The 18,642-nt window shown below is 44.3% G+C and overlaps 1 protein-coding gene across 4 annotated transcripts in view; it reads right to left on the bottom strand.

Moving 5' to 3' along the window:
* Positions 1 to 18,642, bottom strand: part of BBS9 (Bardet-Biedl syndrome 9) — a 2,055,975-nt gene that overhangs the window by 506,588 nt on the left and 1,530,745 nt on the right. The window contains exon 21 of one of the 4 annotated variants that reach the window (XM_086964812.1): positions 223 to 577. The exons of 2 other annotated variants lie outside the window; for them this stretch is intronic. In XM_086964812.1, coding sequence (XP_086820938.1) covers positions 537 to 577 — 41 coding nt within the window. In that variant the 3' untranslated portion in view covers positions 223 to 536. Of the gene's footprint in view, positions 1 to 222; positions 578 to 18,642 lie in introns of those variants that run through there. One more of the 4 variants, XM_086964811.1, reaches the window with a different exon arrangement.

The following is an 18,642-nucleotide window of genomic DNA, read 5'->3' as shown; positions in this document are numbered from 1 at the left end:
TCAGTGCATGTTTGCTGAACATTTGAAGGTAAACAAATAGGCTAATCAGCAGACAAGCTGTATTTTTCTCTATGGTACATCCTTTCAGGTGCATTTGTGGGTCCGAAGACAATACAGGGTGCAATTAAATTCTGCTGGTTTTCAAACTTTTGCAGTGGAAATTAGATTTTTGCTATTATTTTTAACTGTATACGTCAGAGCACAACTGAAAGCAAAATAACATTTTAAGACAAAATCTATGTTTATTTCTTGTATTAACAATACTATTAAATTTGATAAAGAAAATAGGATCAAGACAGCTCTCTCGTTTGCTGAAATAAAATGACAAACTTTGCTCATTTGATAGTATTTCCCGTAATTGTGCTGACATGTTTGTTCCTCCTGCCCAAAACTTGAGTCTTCCAAAGGTACTGATCGATAGCATTGATTGGGGGTTGAGCAAGGAGAGAACCTGGATATTCAAATGTGAAGGCATGGGCTTTTAGTTCCAGTGCTCAAAGAAACTGAGCAATTTTCTGAAAAGGGAGCAATGAATATTAGAAACAGTCTTGAGACTCTGGAGATTGCAAAGGCATTCCTAAAACAAAAACAAAAACAAAAAATGAGTGAGGAGGACAATTCAACAATATTTCTCTAAGAGAGGAGATGAGAAAGGGCTTAAAATCAAAAGTCCGCCACCACCAAAAAAGTTTGAGAAATGAGACAAAATTCATTTCAAGGTCAGAAGGAAGGTCTAGATGTAAGAGGAGTGAAAAATAAAAAGTGAGAGCTCCAGTGGACAGTAGTAACTCTTGTTCAATTGTAACTGATGACAATGTATTCTTTCTTGCTACTTTTAACTGCAATTACAGCGCCATTTTAGATGGTCTCCAGCTCATCACTGAACAAACTAAAACAATTAGCAAAAAAAGTACACACTAAGGGGTTTATTACAATGTAGTTCAAGCATTCCAACCGAATCAGTCTCGGAATGGTTTCCGACCGAATCTGATACTGGGAGTCCGACCAACTGATTACGATACCTCCGGATACGATTCGGTCGGACTCTCATTGACTTCAATGGGAGCTTGTGTTCCAACAGAATACACAGGTTCCCATTGAAGAAAGGTGTGGTGGGGGGAAATCTTGCACCTGTGGTTGGCATCCCTTGGTGCCTGCCACACTGTGCATGGTTTGCTAGGGGGGTCCCTTGGGTACTCCCACGGGACCGATTCGGAAGGCTGCGGGTGAAGGGGGGCCTGCTAGGGGCCCCCAAAGTCAGAGTCCGAATGTCGATCCGAGTCGAAAGAACCGATTCGGAATGGCTGTCTGAATCTGACATCATAATCAACCTGTCGGAAACGAAGTCTGTAGACCTAAACGAGTCGGCTCTGAACGACTCAGTTCCTCTGAATGCCACCTGGAACCGAGTCGGAAAGTCAGAGCGCTTTACGAACATCGTAATCGGTCGTTCGGAAACCTTTCTGAATCGGTCAGAAAGATGGGTTCCGAACCGGATTCCGAAGACCTGAATCAGATTCAGAGCCTTTCCGAACGCCTTTGTAATCGACCCCTGAGTCTTAAATTACTCAACGATTCAAGTTATCAAGGAAAATGCCACTAACCTGTTAAGTCATACTCCCTGAAAAACATGGACTCCACTCAACTTCATTCCAAAGATAAATGGCCACTAGCTTTGTCCCAAGAGTGTCCTTAGATACTGATCTATAAGCCCATGGAAAAATCTACTAATAATGCTGCTAGAGACAAATTTCTAGACAGAGTTTATGTAATAAAGGGGTTTTTGAGCTATTATAGATACATTTGACATTACCTGTTATACCACTTCTTGGACAATAGTGCTTATCTAATGGATACACAAACGTTCAAGTGGAAACCTGACAGAATTATTGAATGAGTGCCAGGTGGCAACATTATCTAAAGTGAACTAGCACGTATAGATAAATTCTAGTTTTATAAGCCATTAGATAACACACATAGATATTATTATTCGTGCAGAAAGGAACAGGATTACCTAAACCTGATCTGGGCACTTCAGGAGTATTTCCAATGTAAACATTAGTCCAGTCAAAAATGTTAGTGGTTGGTATTGGTCTTTAGACATCCAAGGCAAGCAAGGGCCTCATGATGTTGGATATATTAATGTACTTCTCTTCCTCCCTCACGTGACTTAATAATGCTGACAAGATCATTTTAAATCCACAGATAAGCCCTAGGCATGTTTTAGGGGCAAAAAATAAAATATCACAATTTTTTTTCTTCATATGAGGTAAATAACAATTCCAGTGTTTATTTCCAAGTTGTAATAATATTGCTGTAGTTTGACGAAAAAAATTGCAAGTAGGCTTTTCCTGCACTTTCAAATAAGCTAGCATTAACAAATTAGCTCGTTTAAAAGTCCTGCATGCTCAAGCGTAGAAAGAAACACTTTCTATATGTGAATAAATCATTTAGGAAATGAGTAAAAAATAGGCCTATGATAAACAAAAGCAGTGAGTGACCAGAAAAAGGAAGATATCTAAATTACATTTTATTATTTTTAAAGACCAATATTTTTAAAGACCAATATTTTTAAATATTTTATATTCTTAAATAACAAAGAAGAAAAAGAATACAGAAAATGATATAAATAGCAAATTTGATAAATATACAGTTCCTATCTTGGCCTCTGCATTATGTGCAAACAAAGGATATATTGTAATTGCTAATAATCTTCAGTCATACTTATCCATTAGTACATGGCCTAATAATGCTGCATATTGGTTTATGTCAGACATATTAATATTATTGTAAACATAGGAACTGAAAATTCAATTTTAGACAATCAAAACAGAATGGTCATGGCTAACGTAATTCGTGACTACGCGCGTTTCGGCGGTACGCCTTCATCAGGTAGCCATGTAGGTCTAAATAACATCCAGAGATCACTTGATGATAAAAGTATTAACCACAGTAAAAGACTTGCGTGAATATTGTGGTTGTTAAAAAACAATGGAGACTCTAAAGATACGTTAACTGTTGAGGGGAAAAGATCTGGTTCACACTCTATTGTGTCTTATATTTAACTGACATTTTGTGCTCATGTGGCTGGTACGTTGTTAAAAATCACTTTTTCAAACTGTGGTTAAAAAGCTAGCAATAGAATCCTTTAAATGATGTAATGTTTTGATCTGAGGATCCAGTGGGCAGACTGAAGTTTCCACTGTGGGACCGGCGTGGTATTAAAGATGAGGATTTCAGGATACGATAATGAAATAAACAATGTAGATCCTTCAAAAGTTGTATGCAAACTCGGTGTACGTGGCAGCCTTGGTCATGATGCACTCATGATCAAAGCCTCCACAGTAAAAACCTAACATCGATGACTATCCATCCGCCTTCAAGGTCCACAATAATGGTCTCCCACACTGCTGTGTCCCGAAAGACGCGCCACATATTATATTATAAAGAAACACTTTCAACATGTTTAAAAATGCTAAAAACCTTCAGAACATCGCTCTAACTTCCTACAATGGCCAAATACTCCATACCATTTGAACTCCTTTAATAAAAGTGGCAAACCTCAAAAACCTTTTGAGATGCTATCCGACTTAAAGAAATTAAAAAATAACACATTTAAAGTGTTTAGAAAACTCCAGGAGCTATGTTCAACTATTATATTTCTTAACTCTCACTAAACCACTCAGCGTCATTTCTTTAACTTGCATTAACGATTGAAACATTGTTTCTAATAGATTTATAACAAAATGTTAAATTGACACATGAATAGTCCTCTAGGAATTTAACCTATCCTCCCTTGGGTTTGTCCCATATTGGAAATGTCCTACCTATATCAAAACATTATGGCTGTCGCCATCTCCACTAGTCACATTCAACAGCGTTTCAAAGCAATTGTGAATTTTGCAAATGTAAGGAATGGACCCAGATGGACGTGGCTAAGCCACAAAATATGGTGGACACTTGATTTCGGACCTCTCCGCCTCCCCAAATGAATCAGCAATACATCATTGCTGCTGCAAGGATCTAAACCAAGACATGGTGCGGGGACTCTCAAGCGCCCCAACAGTTGTGTTAGGAAGATATTACTAGTTTAATTGGCCCATGTATAGTGTTTGACAGACTCGATGCCCAGGCCTAAAAGGGTGACCTACTGGAGCTGAGGGCACAAGACTTTCCCTGTAGCCTGTGTTGGGATCGCGATGGGGCACCACTGTTTGGAAGCCAACCGTTGCCTGGAGTAGTGCATCCATGAGGGCGCCGCAGAGAGCTGAGGAATTGGTGCATGGCTGCCTCAACAGGCTCAGATGGGAAATGGCAATTGACCTTTGCCTGATATGTACAAAGGAGCAGAGGTGACTGTCGACAAGAGGCCAGGAGTGTTGAGTCAAACACATTTCTCTTCCCCACCCCTGTGGCTACAATATTGGACTTTGCCTCATGAGGGTCACGCTTGAACAGTGCCTGGTCAAAGTGGGGAGTCCAGCGGCCAGCAAGCTAGCAATAGTCCCTTGAGATGAGGAGAAATGTGTGCAGTCTGTTTCCTGAGTCGCCTGGATCGTACTCTGAATAAGCCTCCCTTGACACTCAGCTGATCAGAGCTACGAGATTGGATCTGGCTTCAGGGGAGAAGGGCAGCACGGTAAAGAATGTGGATTTCCTTCACCCCTCCTGCCGCCATGTGGAGTTTATCCTCGGTTTGGGAAGACCGAGGATAAACAGAGTAACCTGGTGCACTAAACTTGTCTCCAATACAACAGGGAAGCATTGTGACCAGCAACATGGTGAAAAGCCCTCAAGGTGAGGAACATCGTGTAGGGCCTGTCTCCCCTATGCTGCCCTGGTGAATACAATATTAAAATTCAGCCCCGAACTGGCCTCCCTGAACATTCTACTGATTGGAGCACCAAGATCAGATAGGTCTTGAAGGTAGAGAGACAGCATTGGTGCACCAATGTGGATTTCCTTTACTCCTATTGCCATTAGGTGGAGTTGATCCTGGGTGTGAGGAGGCACACAACCTCAACCGGTGTACCACTGATTGACTACTGAAACTGCAACCACCTTCTAACCACCTATTGATGGCCTACAGAGTGGATACATTAATTAACAAAGTAATCATGCTTTCAGACAGGAATAAGGAGTTGTGCACCAATAAGGTGACGGCAAGCTAGTTTGACTATACACCCTTTGTGGACATTGAGGCATTGAGCATGGGTAAACTCACAGCAAAAATCCCCAAAACAGGCCCGGCCAGATACAACAATGCATCATACAAAGGGGCGGAGCCGGGCCGGCGGCCAAGATGGTCGCACGGGTGCCCGGCTCCGCCGGCTCTCCTCTCCCGCTGCCTGATTTTTTCGTCCACCCCGCACAGCTCCGGAGCTTCCGTGTGTCGGAAGGGGCGCTGAGTAGATGTGTCCGACCCCGAGCGCTTTCCGTGCCTCGGAAGCGGAGTTACGGACCTCCATGTCTTTGGCCTACGCGAGACTTCCAGCCGGGCCCTAGCGTGATTACGCCGCCGCCAGCGAGAGCGACAACAATGGCTGCAGAGTTCCAGGAGGAACCGCTCTACTACTAAGCAGGTCAGCCCGCCCCTGAGGAATTGGCTCCAGCACTACCCATATACCGGGAGGACAGAACACATGCTGCTTTCAGCGCTGGTTTGGTGTCTCCCCCCCCTTCTCCCCTTGATGGGCTTCTTCGTCCACTACTTGCTGCCGGCTACTCGGCTGGAGTGCTGTTTGGCCTGCAATGTGCTGCCTACTCCCCACATCTCCGTTACGTGGGACTGGCTGCGGCGCAGTATCACCATGGCGCCTTTTGGATTGTGGGGGCCCGATAGTGCTTATTCACCACGCAGTGGACCGCAGGCACTAGTGGGTAGTGGCGTGGGGGTACTGAAGACACCATTCCCTCTTTATCGGACTTGGGGCGGGCGGCCATGACACTTGCTTCAGCGGCGTTGGGATTTGAGGTCCCCCCTGTGAGTGGTGATTTAATATGGTGAGTCCACAGAAGGCGTTGGAAGTGCGCACGGTGGATGGAGGGGAGTGGAGCGGACGTCCCCCGCGCGCTGAAAGGAAGGAGTTGGCAATGGTTTACTGCAGGGAGGGGCCGGATGCCATCGGAATGGGGAGAACACTTTGCCGCAGGCATCTTGGTTGCGAGACTTTGTCCATGTAGCCCTTGTTTGGCCTTTATTGAACAGGATGTGTGGTGGGACCCTGCTCAGTCTTTCTCGGCGACGTGGGAAAATGTTCACGCAAGTAACACTTCCTGTATGCTCTTCATTGACTGCTTCTTTGACACCTTATCCCATGGTTACGTCATTTAATCGGAGTGTCCGCCGGACATATTTGATACATCTCCCTTTTGCTCGCCTTTCCTGGTGTTGAGCTTTGCAACTACGAAATGGCTGCCCTGTTTCTCCTATCTAATGTACTTTGGATTGCAGACGCAAAATGGCGGCGGATGCCCCTTACGGTGCAGTTACTCGGTACATTGCAAGGCATCCTATTCCTTTTGAGTTGGCCTGCCCGCTCACTGTGTTGTTCTACTTGTTCTCTCCCGCTTATAATTTTGCGCTATGTTTCTGACTCGGGCCGGCGAAGTGTATGTACATCAATGACACTCGGCTCCTTTGTCCTAGCACGGGGAGGCTTCCATCTTGCCTGGGTGACTTGCGGGGGTGGGCTGTACATGCGATTTTGATCTGCTTATGTCCTTTACATTTCATCATCCACCACATTATTATTGCAGGGGTGCGGGGCGGCGGGGGGGGGGGTCGGTGCCTGTATTGGGGACCTTCCAAGTTTTTCTTCCCCTTTCGTGGGGTTTTGGTTCATTATTTTTTTTTTCTTTTCCTTCCTTACTTCGTGTTGAATATTGTCTTCTCTCCTCTTCGTCCTTTTCTCTCTATATTTCGGGTTTAGACACTGGGCGACAGGCACGCTGCTAGGGGGGTAGGCCGTAGCCGTATGCAGGGGTGCAGGGTGGGGGGATGGGGGTGGGGTATTGTTTTGATTCACTTTTAGTTCTATGGCCTTATTTTTCATGTTAATACTTTGGTTTTTCTTACCTTTCTTTCTTCCTTCCTCTTTCTTTCTGTGGGTCTGATTAGAGGTAACTCACTGTGCGTTTCTCTAGTTCAGTAAAAGGGTTTATGTTCTGATGCTTTACTACGTGGCGGACAGGTACTGTTTGGGTGGGGATATGTAATGTTTGTTGAATATCCTGATTTTACGTCCTGCTACGAATACCCTGCCTAGGATGGTCCTGCCGTAAATATCCTGTCTCAAGTGTAACCCTAGCATTGGCGAGGTTTAACTGTGTGATATCAGATCCTGCTTTCCCTTAATTTAAAAAACGAACCTTTTTAATCCTGTGACCATGTTCTATTAAGCTCTCCTGAGTAGCGCATTGATACTGTGAGGTGTACTTTCGCATTGATCCTGATCTATATTGTTTGACTACACTACCTCTGTACCCTTGTTCAACCGTGACGGTTGGTAGACTTTGAATGTAACTGTGAAATGTCAATAAAGGTTTACCAAAAAAATAAATAAAAAAAAAAACAATGCATCATACAAACAGTTGGGTGACCATGTGGGCGTGGGGTGCCTGATCTCAATGGACCCTGGACATCCATACTAGAAAAATCTAGTGAGATACTCAAAGCCATCCTGGAACCGTGCACAGCAATGAAACAAACAAAATCCGAATATCATTGGAAGATGGGTTGCTTCGTGCGGATCACCGAAAGCTCTCAAACAGCGTGCTGACCACTGAAAGGTCTAAGACAGGGTTGATGAAAAAGAGTTTACACTGGCCTGCCCGATATGCAGAAAGAGATATAGACCCTATAAGACAGGGCAGAAGACGATGAGTGAAAATACTGCTGCAGTAACATTGTGGTAATAGGACTTTCTGAGAAGACTGAGGGCCCCTCCACTGAACTGCATATAGAAGACTGGCTCACAGATAAGGTGATGTCGGGCACACATGCAGTTCTTCACAGTAAAACAGGCACATAGGGTGCCATTGAGGCCTCTGCCCGCCCCTCCCCCCCCCTCCGGTGCCCCACTGCGTCCCATGGTTGTGCGCCTACTGAACTACAGCGATAAGCGACAACATCCTCCAACTGAAAATAAAAATATTAATTTCGTTTTAGATTATACAAGTCTAGTTCAATTGAAACTGCAGAGTATTCTAGAGGTTAAGCGAACTCTGGAAATCCCCTTTGGATCGCTATTTCCAGTCAAGCTTAGAGTGGCTGCAAACAATAAGACTCATTTCTTTTTTGTTGTTGGAAAAGGACTGAACATGGCTTGAGGCATGGGCCACATTATTTCCCAGATGTCAGCCCAATTTGATACCCCTGTGAGACTAGGAGCCAGGCATAGACTACCCAATTCCACAACGAAAACTCCCAATAAGAAGCAGGCTGGAGTGGAGCATGCCATGCTGGTCATGGTTCCACAATTGGAGAAGAATCATTCAGCCATCCTCCCTTCTTCCCTTAAATGATCCTCTCAACATACCAGCAATAAAGGGGGAATGAACCCACTACACTTTGTCTTCTTCAAACTGCCTTCAGGTAGTTATCATACACTGATACAGCTCCAGAGTACTAGCAGATAATATTTCCTGAACAATTATGCACTCTTAGTTGAAGGAAGTGGCCCAATTATGGTCACCCAGGTCACTTGCAACCACATCTCAGCCTTCCATACAAATGAAGAACCGGTCAGACAGTAGAGAATACAAACCAAGTATATTTTATTCGGATACACTTGAGCGGAGTGCGGTCTGACCAGAATCCTTGCATTGTTGTAGAGGGAATGACTTCAGCAAACATAGAGATACAACATGTACGATTTCTGAACCAAGAATGTCCCGCCCCTAAAGTAAATCTACTAGCAGATGCAGCTAAAACCAAGGAGTACAGTAAGATGAGTTTCGACTCTGGGACCGGGTACATTGTATCTCAGCACTAAGGCCGCTCTAAGGGTGAGAACAGGCCTATCTAGTGAGAGTGGTCTGCTTAACTCAGACACTCTGTTCATCACCACCCCCTTTTCCAAATCGTTATCTAGTGAGAAAGGTATGCACTAAAAAGAACAATGTCTTCATTAGTACAGCAAAGCTCAACCTTGGAGAAACAAAAAAAACTATTGCATCTGCTTTCAGCTGAGGCATAGAGACAGAACTTAATTTCAATCATAACTCAAAATGGCGGCTGAATATAAAATGGTGCTGCAAATGCTAACTTAACAGTGCCATGCATGAACAGTACAGCTAAAACATTTTGATTCCAACATAGTATTTGCATTAAAAATGTGTGCTTTGCATAAAAAGCAGATGTGTCCTTATTTTGAGGGGAATCTGGTTGCAGAAATATGCTTTGATGTATCATATAGTAAGGAATGGTATGAGAAAGGAATATTTGGAGTAATGAAGATTACTGGTAAGTAATCGAGTCATTCTGACTCACCCTCTTTGTCAAAATGTCTAACTCCAGCTCTCTTTTTGCCTCTGTCCTTGTATGTGTAAACCAAACTGACTGTTTCAGTTCTAAATCTTGATTAAAGTCAAAGTCAGAGGATACTCAGGATCAACTCCACCTAATAGGAGTAAAGGAAATCCACATTGGTGCTCCAATGCTGCCCCAATGCTGCCCCTCAACCTTCAAGACCTATCTGATCTCAATGCTCCAATCAGCTGAGTATTTGGCTACTTACGGCAGGCATAGCCCAAAATATACATTAATATTATGCCACTACCAGAATCAGAAAAGGAAGTAAGTACCTTAGTCATGAGCTGAGACGTTAAAAAGGAATCAGTAACAGATCCCCAGAATGCCCCAGTGTGACTTAAATGATCTAAAAACGAGCAAGGATGTATTTAGGTGTGCCCATATCCAGCGGCGAAATCAACAAAACCATTTGCCAGTACTGTGCGATGAATGGCTACAAATTACATTTGAAGAGCTCTTAATTGCTCTATCAAGCTGACCACTTTTTCAGTCAATGAAAATTTGAAACAAGAAGCTTCCAAAAGATATTTGTTTTTTAAATTTGACTTTCAATTTTGACTATTTATTCAGACTTTGTTTTTTGTTTTTTTAGTTATATTTGTCAAAAAGATCATTCGCTATATACAACAATATACAATCAGTTGGGAGGAGAAACAAGTGAATGGGCAGGGGGAAGGTCAATAGAACATTTTAGACAACATTTAGACACTAGACGTACAATTAGACACTAGACAACAAAAACATTGAGTAGTACACAAAAGTTGAGGTTGGTAGAGGTTGCTGGCGTTATTTTAAGCTATTTACAACAAAGCAACAGTATTTTATCATCGTCCTATATTCAAGTTTTGGCTTTTTTTCGAAACAAATGAAAAAAGTATATTTTTCTTTTTATCGCTCAACGAGATAATCAATATTCTGATGAAGCTTTACAAAATTCAGCTCATTTATCACCAACGATTGGCCGCAACATTGTACAGAACAACCACTATAGTGGCGCCAACCATATCCAGCGGCGGGCAGTACAGGTAAGAGCGGTGGATGGAGGGGCGGGGGGACGAGTCAGCAGACGACGACAAGGGCAATTTTTTTTTCAAACCACTTGTCCTGCGCTCGGTGCATTACGAGTCGACAATGCGGAGAGTGCAAGGTAAGTGTTTTTCTTCTTTTTATTTTACTTTCCCTCGTCATTGTCAGTGGACTTCCCCCCCCCCCCCCAACCCTCCACCTTAGCGCTCTTAAATGCACCAGCCGCCACTGCCCATATCCAGTGTTTAATGTGAACCGGCGGTTGCAGCTAGGGCACACTCTCACTCATTTTTGGGAACCAGCACTTATTATTCTTGAACAGACTTTGATCCAGAACAAAAGAGAAAAACACAAAAAGAAAAAAAAGGAGGAAGGGAAAGAAGGAAAAACAGTGTCAAAGAGAGAGAGATCAGGGGTGGAAAAGAACTTTGCAAGAGTGATATAAACAGCTAGGGAGTCTCTCGTGGTGGATTAAAGAGGCATGAGGTGGAATCAAGAGTACACAGCCTTGGTATTCCTCACTCCGACCTTTAATAGCGCCGGCTGTGCCTGTGGCCTTCTGAGTAAACTGTGGGCCCCGGCACTAATTCTTTTTACAAATTAAGAGCTGTCCGTGTCACATTTGACATCTCTCGAGCCCAGATTTCACAATTTCGATTCAGGTTTTTGAGAGGCTGTCAAGAACAAAGGGTGCTTGTACAATAACAAATAATTACAACAAGGATACCATAACTGTACGAGTCAGGTGACTGAGGCAGTGGGTTACAACAATCTTTGTGGAATGTGAATCCACAGCTTAGAATAAAAACTGCTCTCATTTTGTGCCAAACCAATGCAGAATTATCCCCCACCTAACATCGCACGCAGGCATCAGTTAGTAGGAATGAAGAATGCTCGTTTTGTGAAATTTAATCCATCGTGTTCTATGGTGTCACATTTTTTGCAAAGTTCAAGGTAATATAAGACATCAGCGCTACACGTGAGAGCGGGCAAAGCATGGGGTGTGATCACATTCTTGCACATCCCTCTAATCTTTCAAGACCCATGTAAAAGCAGACCAAAGACAGCCACACTGTGATGAAATCTTATTTCCAACTGTATCTCAGGCAGCAATATCCAGAAAAAAGTTCAAACAATATTTCATGGATAAAGAAGTTGATAGAATTAGAGGGTCTCCAAAATAATCTGGTGAGATTTATTTTCTTTGCTTGAATCCAGGAAGCATGGTGTGCACACAAAATCCACCCGAGATTCCAGAAAATTATCACATGGCCAGGCGCAGCGAACGTCAACAAACAAGGCCGCAAGAACAACGCCACATCTGGCTTTGATAACCAGCGAGAGACAGTTTTCTTGGCACCACGCTCGGGGAAGTCTCCATTTTAGCTGCTGGTTGAACAAACCGTGATGGCCTGTCTGGTCTGCAGAAGGCGGAACGGAGTCGGAGATGTCAAGTTATGAGAGGGTGCCAAAGAGCGGATGCGAGGGAGCAGAATGGCTCAAGCCCGTGACAGTCTACACTAAAGAAACGCGAGCTTGTCCACCTGCAAGAGACATCTTGCCTTCCCCAACAAAAACACTTGTGACATGGAATGGATTGTTATCCAAGTGCATATCACTGCTCAGATGAAATCCAAATGCTATGTTCTGATAGGTGAGACGTTGAACTAGTCTGTTTCCATATCAAGGGTCTGCACTAACCGGATGTAGGCATAACGTCATTTGATTGGTTCGCGAGTTAAACGGTGCACTGTCAGACTAAAACCTGCACCAGAATAATGTGCGCCAGCTGCACAGTTGCTAAACTGCATACCCAGCTACAACCGCAGTTCAGAACAGCACATTGACTAGGAACATTCTACAAGCATATCCAAAGACGTTTATTGTGGCTCGAGCTGCTAACCCTTATTATAAAGCAGCGCAGGCTCTGAGCCAAATTGGAAGCAGTGTTTCTATACATTACAAAAACAAACCATAAAGCAGAGCTATGCTCCTTGGTCGGAGCTGGGCAGGATCTCTGGAAACAGTGGCTCATGGAATGCGGGGCACAGGGGCGGAGCAGGGTTCAACGGAAACATCCCAAGCAAGCATAGGAGATACCTTGCCTTAGATCTGGAAACCCCCTACCATTTCAATCAGGCCTTTTATAAGTCTGCACTAACCAGAGCTCTGATATTAGTACTGTGACCAGAGGAGTAACACAATGGAAAATGTGGGTCCAGGTCAAACAGCATTTCTTAAAGAGCGCTGTAAGCTGTATGACTTTACTATCACCACTAGTCAACTCTTTGCCCGGGGGTGATCCCATACTTAATAAGTTTGGCCATAGTTGAGCACCCCTAAACTACAGCTCCGATGCTCTTTAGAGACACATTTGATGAGCTTTCTGATAATCTCCCGAACCAGTATTATCAAGAGTTTGATCCCTTGCATTAATATACGTTTAGCAACATTTAAATGTGTATATCTGAGATGTAAACGTGTATTTTCAGAACTCATAAACTGATGTTTAGAGAAAGTTGGCTGAATTTTCAAAATACTATTAAACCTATTAATTGAGGGATTCATTGCAGCTATATCTCTTATGTGTTACCCACATAGAGACATACCATACTGACAACATCTTTTTTACTTTACCACTGGCAACAGTGTTCCTAATGAACTGAGGTGACAAGCCATCTTATATATGAAGCCCACTAATGTAATATTGTCTGTTATGGTCATTACTACAACACTAATAAAAATAGTAGCTCCTGATGATTTTCATTCAACTTAAGTAGCTCTTGTTACAGAAAAGGTTGGAAATCCTGATGTAGAGGGACACCCAAGTAGCAGCCTAGCAAATGTCCATCACTGACACACTGCACTCCAGCACAGTGGCAGCTGCCTTCGCTCACCTGGAATGAGCGTGCAAGCCTTCTGGGGGATACTTCTTGGCTGGCCTATAGAAGAGCTTGATTCATAGTACAATCCATTTTGAGATGGTCCTCTTTTGCACCACTTTGCCCTTCTTAGCCCCAATAAAACCAAGGGAAAGTTGGTCATCCTGTCGTTAATCTTTGATTCGGTCCAAGCAGAAGGTAAGTACCCATTTAGGGTCCAGGCAATGAAGCGGTTCTTCCTCCTTGGGGTGCTGGGATGGTGCAATCCACAGTGATGGATTGCCCTATACAAGTGCATGACTACCTTGGGCAGAGAAGCCGCTTTTGTCCAGAGGACTAATCAGTCTGGTAAAAAAAGATGTATATGGGGGAACCACAGGCAATACCTGGCGCTCACTTACTAACCTGGTTGATGTTATGGCGATAAAATATGCTGTCTTGATGTTACAAAGATGAAGATAGCAACTGAAGTGAAAGCGCATCAAGTAGGTGCGTACCAAATGAAGGTCCCGCAACAACATGAGGAATGGAGTTGGTGGGACCATATGCACCATCCCCTTCAAAAGAGCATAACAGGTGACTTTGAGAGGGATGGGTGGTCAGATAAAAGCAAGAAAACCAGAAGGACCAAGAAGAGGTAATCATTAACTGCTGCCATAGCAAAACCTTGCTGCGCCAATGACAAACAAAACAGGAGAACATCCGATAACTGTGCTTTCAGGAGTTGTATTTCATGGGAAAAGCAATAAGACAACAAACTTTTCCCAGTGTCCTGCATAAATCAAATTGGTTAATGGATGCCTGGCTGTCATGATAACACCAAACACTTTGGGAGAAAGGTTTAAAGTCATTAACTGCTGCCGCTCAACTTCCAAGCATGGAGGTGTAGGTTGTGCAGGCTTAGGTGCAGGACCTGTTCTTGCTGCAACAGGTGGTTCTCCCAAAGAGGCAGTTGGAATGGAGGACAAATGCCCATGGCCAAATTTCTGAGTACTACACTTACACTTACCTCACCAAGTCCAGAGCCACTAAGATGGATTGGGATACAGAGTATAAATGCCTTTCATGATCCATGAGGGAACGGCGGCTGAGTTCATCCCCCTAGATGTTCATAGACCCTGCTAGGTGTTGTGCGGTCAGGGATATGCTATGAGTGACATAGTGAACGGTCCTGAGTAATGCCAAGGACCTTTCCAGTCTACTAAGGCAGAAACATGTCGACCTGATCCAAATAGGGAATATCAATATCCCTATTCTCACTGAACTTATTTTAATTTAGCCACTGGGGACACTAATAAAGATTAATCTTGCCTACCAGGAGATGTTTTAACTCACCTTTACCTCTATTTTTGTTTGCACTCTGCCCTACACTCGATGACACAAAGCACCTTGCTCTCCTCTCCTATGGAGGAGTTGTAGCCCACACTGGGTATGTTGCGGTCCAAGTGTCTAAGAGGGAACCCATTGATGAAGTATCTCACCCTAGGGTGAGTGAGGGTTCTCGTCTTAACACATGAATGCGTCTGTCCCTCTCCCTCACCTTAGCTTTTTAGTTGAGTTGTTCAGATACACCATCCGGTTACCTTGTGTGAGTAGTCTCCGTCGACACACTGAATGAAATTTGACAGATTGCCCTGGTACTGAGTCCACTGAGACTTCAGATTCTAATCCAGAGCCCACTGTGTGCCACCTTGCGTGGTCCCAAACCAGGATACAAGAGGCCAAGAACCTCAAGGCTGACATCACTGAGCCCCAGGCTACAGGTTGAAACATTGAGATAATAGCCCAAATGTCCTGAGTTCGTTGAGGCAGAGGGATGGCTCAGAGTAGCAATGTATGAAGGATGGCTTTGTTGAAGGGGGGCCATTGTGCGAGAGTAAATGGTGACTTTGGCATTGTGATGGGAAACCCCAACAATGTCTCCAGGTTGGACATTTTGTGGAGGTGATTTATGACTATTTGGAGCGAGTTGGCCTTTAACAGCCAGTCATCGAGATGTGTAATTATTTGTATTTCCAACTTCTGTAGATAGGCTGCGAACTCCCCCATCACATATTTGAAAAGCCAAGGTGCACTGGTAAGGCCAGAGGGGAGCACGGTGAACTGAAACTGCTCTTGGCCTACCTAAAACGGCAGGTAACATCTGTGGCACTGCAGGATGGGGATGAGAAAATGTGCATTCTGCAAGTCCAAAGTTACCACCTAGTCTCCTGGATCCATGGCATTCAGAACTTGGGCTTAGGTGAGCATTTTGAACTTGTCCTTCCAGAGGAAAACCTCAGAGGGAAAAGGTCTAGGATAGAACGGTAGACTTCGTCCTTCTTCAGCACCAGAATGTAATGAAAGTTACAACCAGTCACTATTTCTGATGCTGCCACCATCTACATTTCTTTCATGGTCAAGAGAGCTTAAACTTCTCCATGGAACATGGACAAGTGCTACTCTGGGAAGAGTTGTGGTGTAGGTGGCCTATCTAGGGCACAGGACAAAAAGGGTAGGGAGTATACATTCGGCAAGATCTAGAGCACTCATTAATCAGACGTGATGATCCTCTAGCAGGGGAGATTGAAGTGATGTGACCCCATACTTACTGATCACGTACCACCAAGGGCAAGTTAAAGCAGTTTTGATGCGGTTGAGGGTGGAGGGGCTGGGGTTTGATTTGATCATTGCTCCTGGGAGCCTGGAAACTGTGTGCCCAATCATTGGTCTCAACCTCGATAGGAGTCAGAGGCCTGTTGCTCCTGAGGCAACAGGCCTCTGAAGGTAATTCCTACCTAAGCTTTGAAAGGAGAGCTACTGATGAAGGAACTACCGATTGGAGCTAAGCCCAGAGAGCAGGCAGTGTCCTTTGCCTCTTTAAACTTCTCAAGGGCAATGTTCGACTCTACTCCAATTAGCCTAGAGCCAACAAAGAGCATGTCCATAAGAAACCGTTGGACATCCGCAGACATGCTTCCTGCGGCCAACTTGCCTACTGAGACAGTTGGTCGTATCCAGACCAGATTTGATAGAGTATTTCGCAGCAACCTGTCCATCCAAGATCAACCTTGGCAAAGTTTACGGTTGTCATCAGAGACCATTGGCAAGGTATCTGCACTTTGTCCCATAATGCATGAGACTATCTGCCCAGGAGACTAATGTTGTTTACTGACCTGAGTTCAAGGCTGATTGAAGAGAACATCCCTATAGCAAATGTCTCCATTCCTTTTGATTTCCTGTCAGCCAGGGTGGCGCGGAATGCATTGGGGTTCAATCGCTCATTTGTGCCTGGAGAACAATGCTCTCCGGGATGGTATGGTGCAATGGGAATTTCAGGTCCCAGGTAGCTGGTCTATACCGCCTTATGACCTGTCTATTGGTCGGAAGGCAAGATCCTGATTTTGACCAGGTGCTCACTAGCAAATCAGTTAAGCCTTGTTAAAGGCAAGCAGAGGTTCCTGAGTAAATTGTGCAGGGTTAAGGACCTCTGTTAGAAGAGTAGTTTTGACTTTCTGGGCTACTTAGATAAGGTCAAGTGTCTCAGCTACCCTTCAAATCACTGTCGCGAAGATGCAGATTCTTCAGTAGCCATGGCAGAGTTTGGTGAGGAGATGTCAAAGTCTGGGAGGTGTCTAGCCCACTGTCATTTCAGAGGTCATCAAAGATAGTGCCTTCATCATATTGTTCATTGTCATCTTCTTCATGATTGCCCAGTTCATAACGTGGAGCATAGTGTGGTTCAGAATTAGCATATGATCTAGGTCTTGGTGGTAGAGCGTGGATCTCTGAATCTGATCATACAATCGGTTACACTTCTGCCTCCGATGATGTAAAAGATCTGAGTAGAATTGAGTGATGATGGCATCGGTTGCGGCAACAAATGTAGCGTCATGCATGGTGCAGAGTCTGGAGCAATGGGCGGCATTGGAACTGGAATCAGTGGAGCCGAAGCCTGGAACACAGTCAGCCTCAAGGTGAGGTTGAGGGGTTCAGTCAACATCAAGGACGGATGCGTCAACGGTAGACTGACTGGAGGCCCCTTCGGATCTGTGCTTCCCAAAGACACTCCTGAGGGATTCAGCTGTTGGAGCTGCTGTGGCGTCGCTGTTCGCTTAAGGTGAGACCAATGTCTCAGGGGGGGAAATGATTTTGTGTCCTAGAGGTGCTAGGATCGTTGCATGACTCTGAGTGGTGGGAGTAGCGGGATGAAGGAGACCCATGGATAGATGTTTTTATGCTTCTTGTGGGACCTCCTCGACTTACCTAAGGCCTGTGACCTCCAAGATGACCAGTCACGAATGCGGCCTTAGGAATTGGAGCATTTCTGTGCCTTTGATTTCAACCAAGACCACTGCTGGATTGACTTCGACTGTGAGCACTTTTCCTGGCTTCTGGAGTTCAGAGACTGCTAGTTGGGCCCTCCAGACATGGATGACCTTTATGTTCATTTATTCGCAGCACGGAAACAACACAGAGCTGTGTTTGGTGCCAAGGGATCTTAGACAGACTTTGTAGGTGTCCATTACAGAAATATGCTGGTGACAGCCACAACATGGTACCTGTTTCGAGACCATGAGTAGGATGCGAGACAAAGGTATTGAATGATCCCATAACCGCGCAGGGTTAATTTACTGTCCCTTTGAATACATCCCCTTATGACATGGACTAAACTTCATCTGGCTCCTTAAGGTTTTCGAGTCAGCTATCGCCATGCTTATGATGCAATAAAAAAATACTGGGTGGGCTTTAATTCTTGTCTTAGGCCCTCACTACGGAGTTCCTCTGAGCTACGGTAAAATTGTGAAGTCTTCGACAAGATGGAATTATTGCATCCAAAATTAGATGTGTGGACTCTTACAGACTTCTGCACACTCCCTCTTTCTGATACTAGGCTTTCTTTATTTACAGGGGACTTATCAGGGTTACCCCCGGATTGGAGTTTTTGTGGCAATACTGGTGACGGGAGAGTACACCTCAAATTACCCAGGTGGGCTCGAATATCTGTGATATGTGATGCACTCTCCATCAAGTCCGGTAGTTTGTTACACTTGAGTTCCTGACAATTAATACTGGCATTTATTATTTACGTAGGAAATTGTGTCGTTTGGATTGATAACTGATAATCAAAAGAGAACGGACACTGGTATCTGCAAAAAACCATTAGTTTTTATCGAAAACCCTCATAGACATCCTGGAGTTGTTGTAGCGGTATATCTT

This window comes from Lissotriton vulgaris, chromosome 4_1 (assembly GCF_964263255.1).
Source record: "Lissotriton vulgaris chromosome 4_1, aLisVul1.2, whole genome shotgun sequence".
Classification (NCBI taxonomy): Eukaryota; Metazoa; Chordata; class Amphibia; order Caudata; family Salamandridae; genus Lissotriton; species Lissotriton vulgaris.
This window is presented reverse-complemented; position numbering and strand designations above follow the sequence as displayed.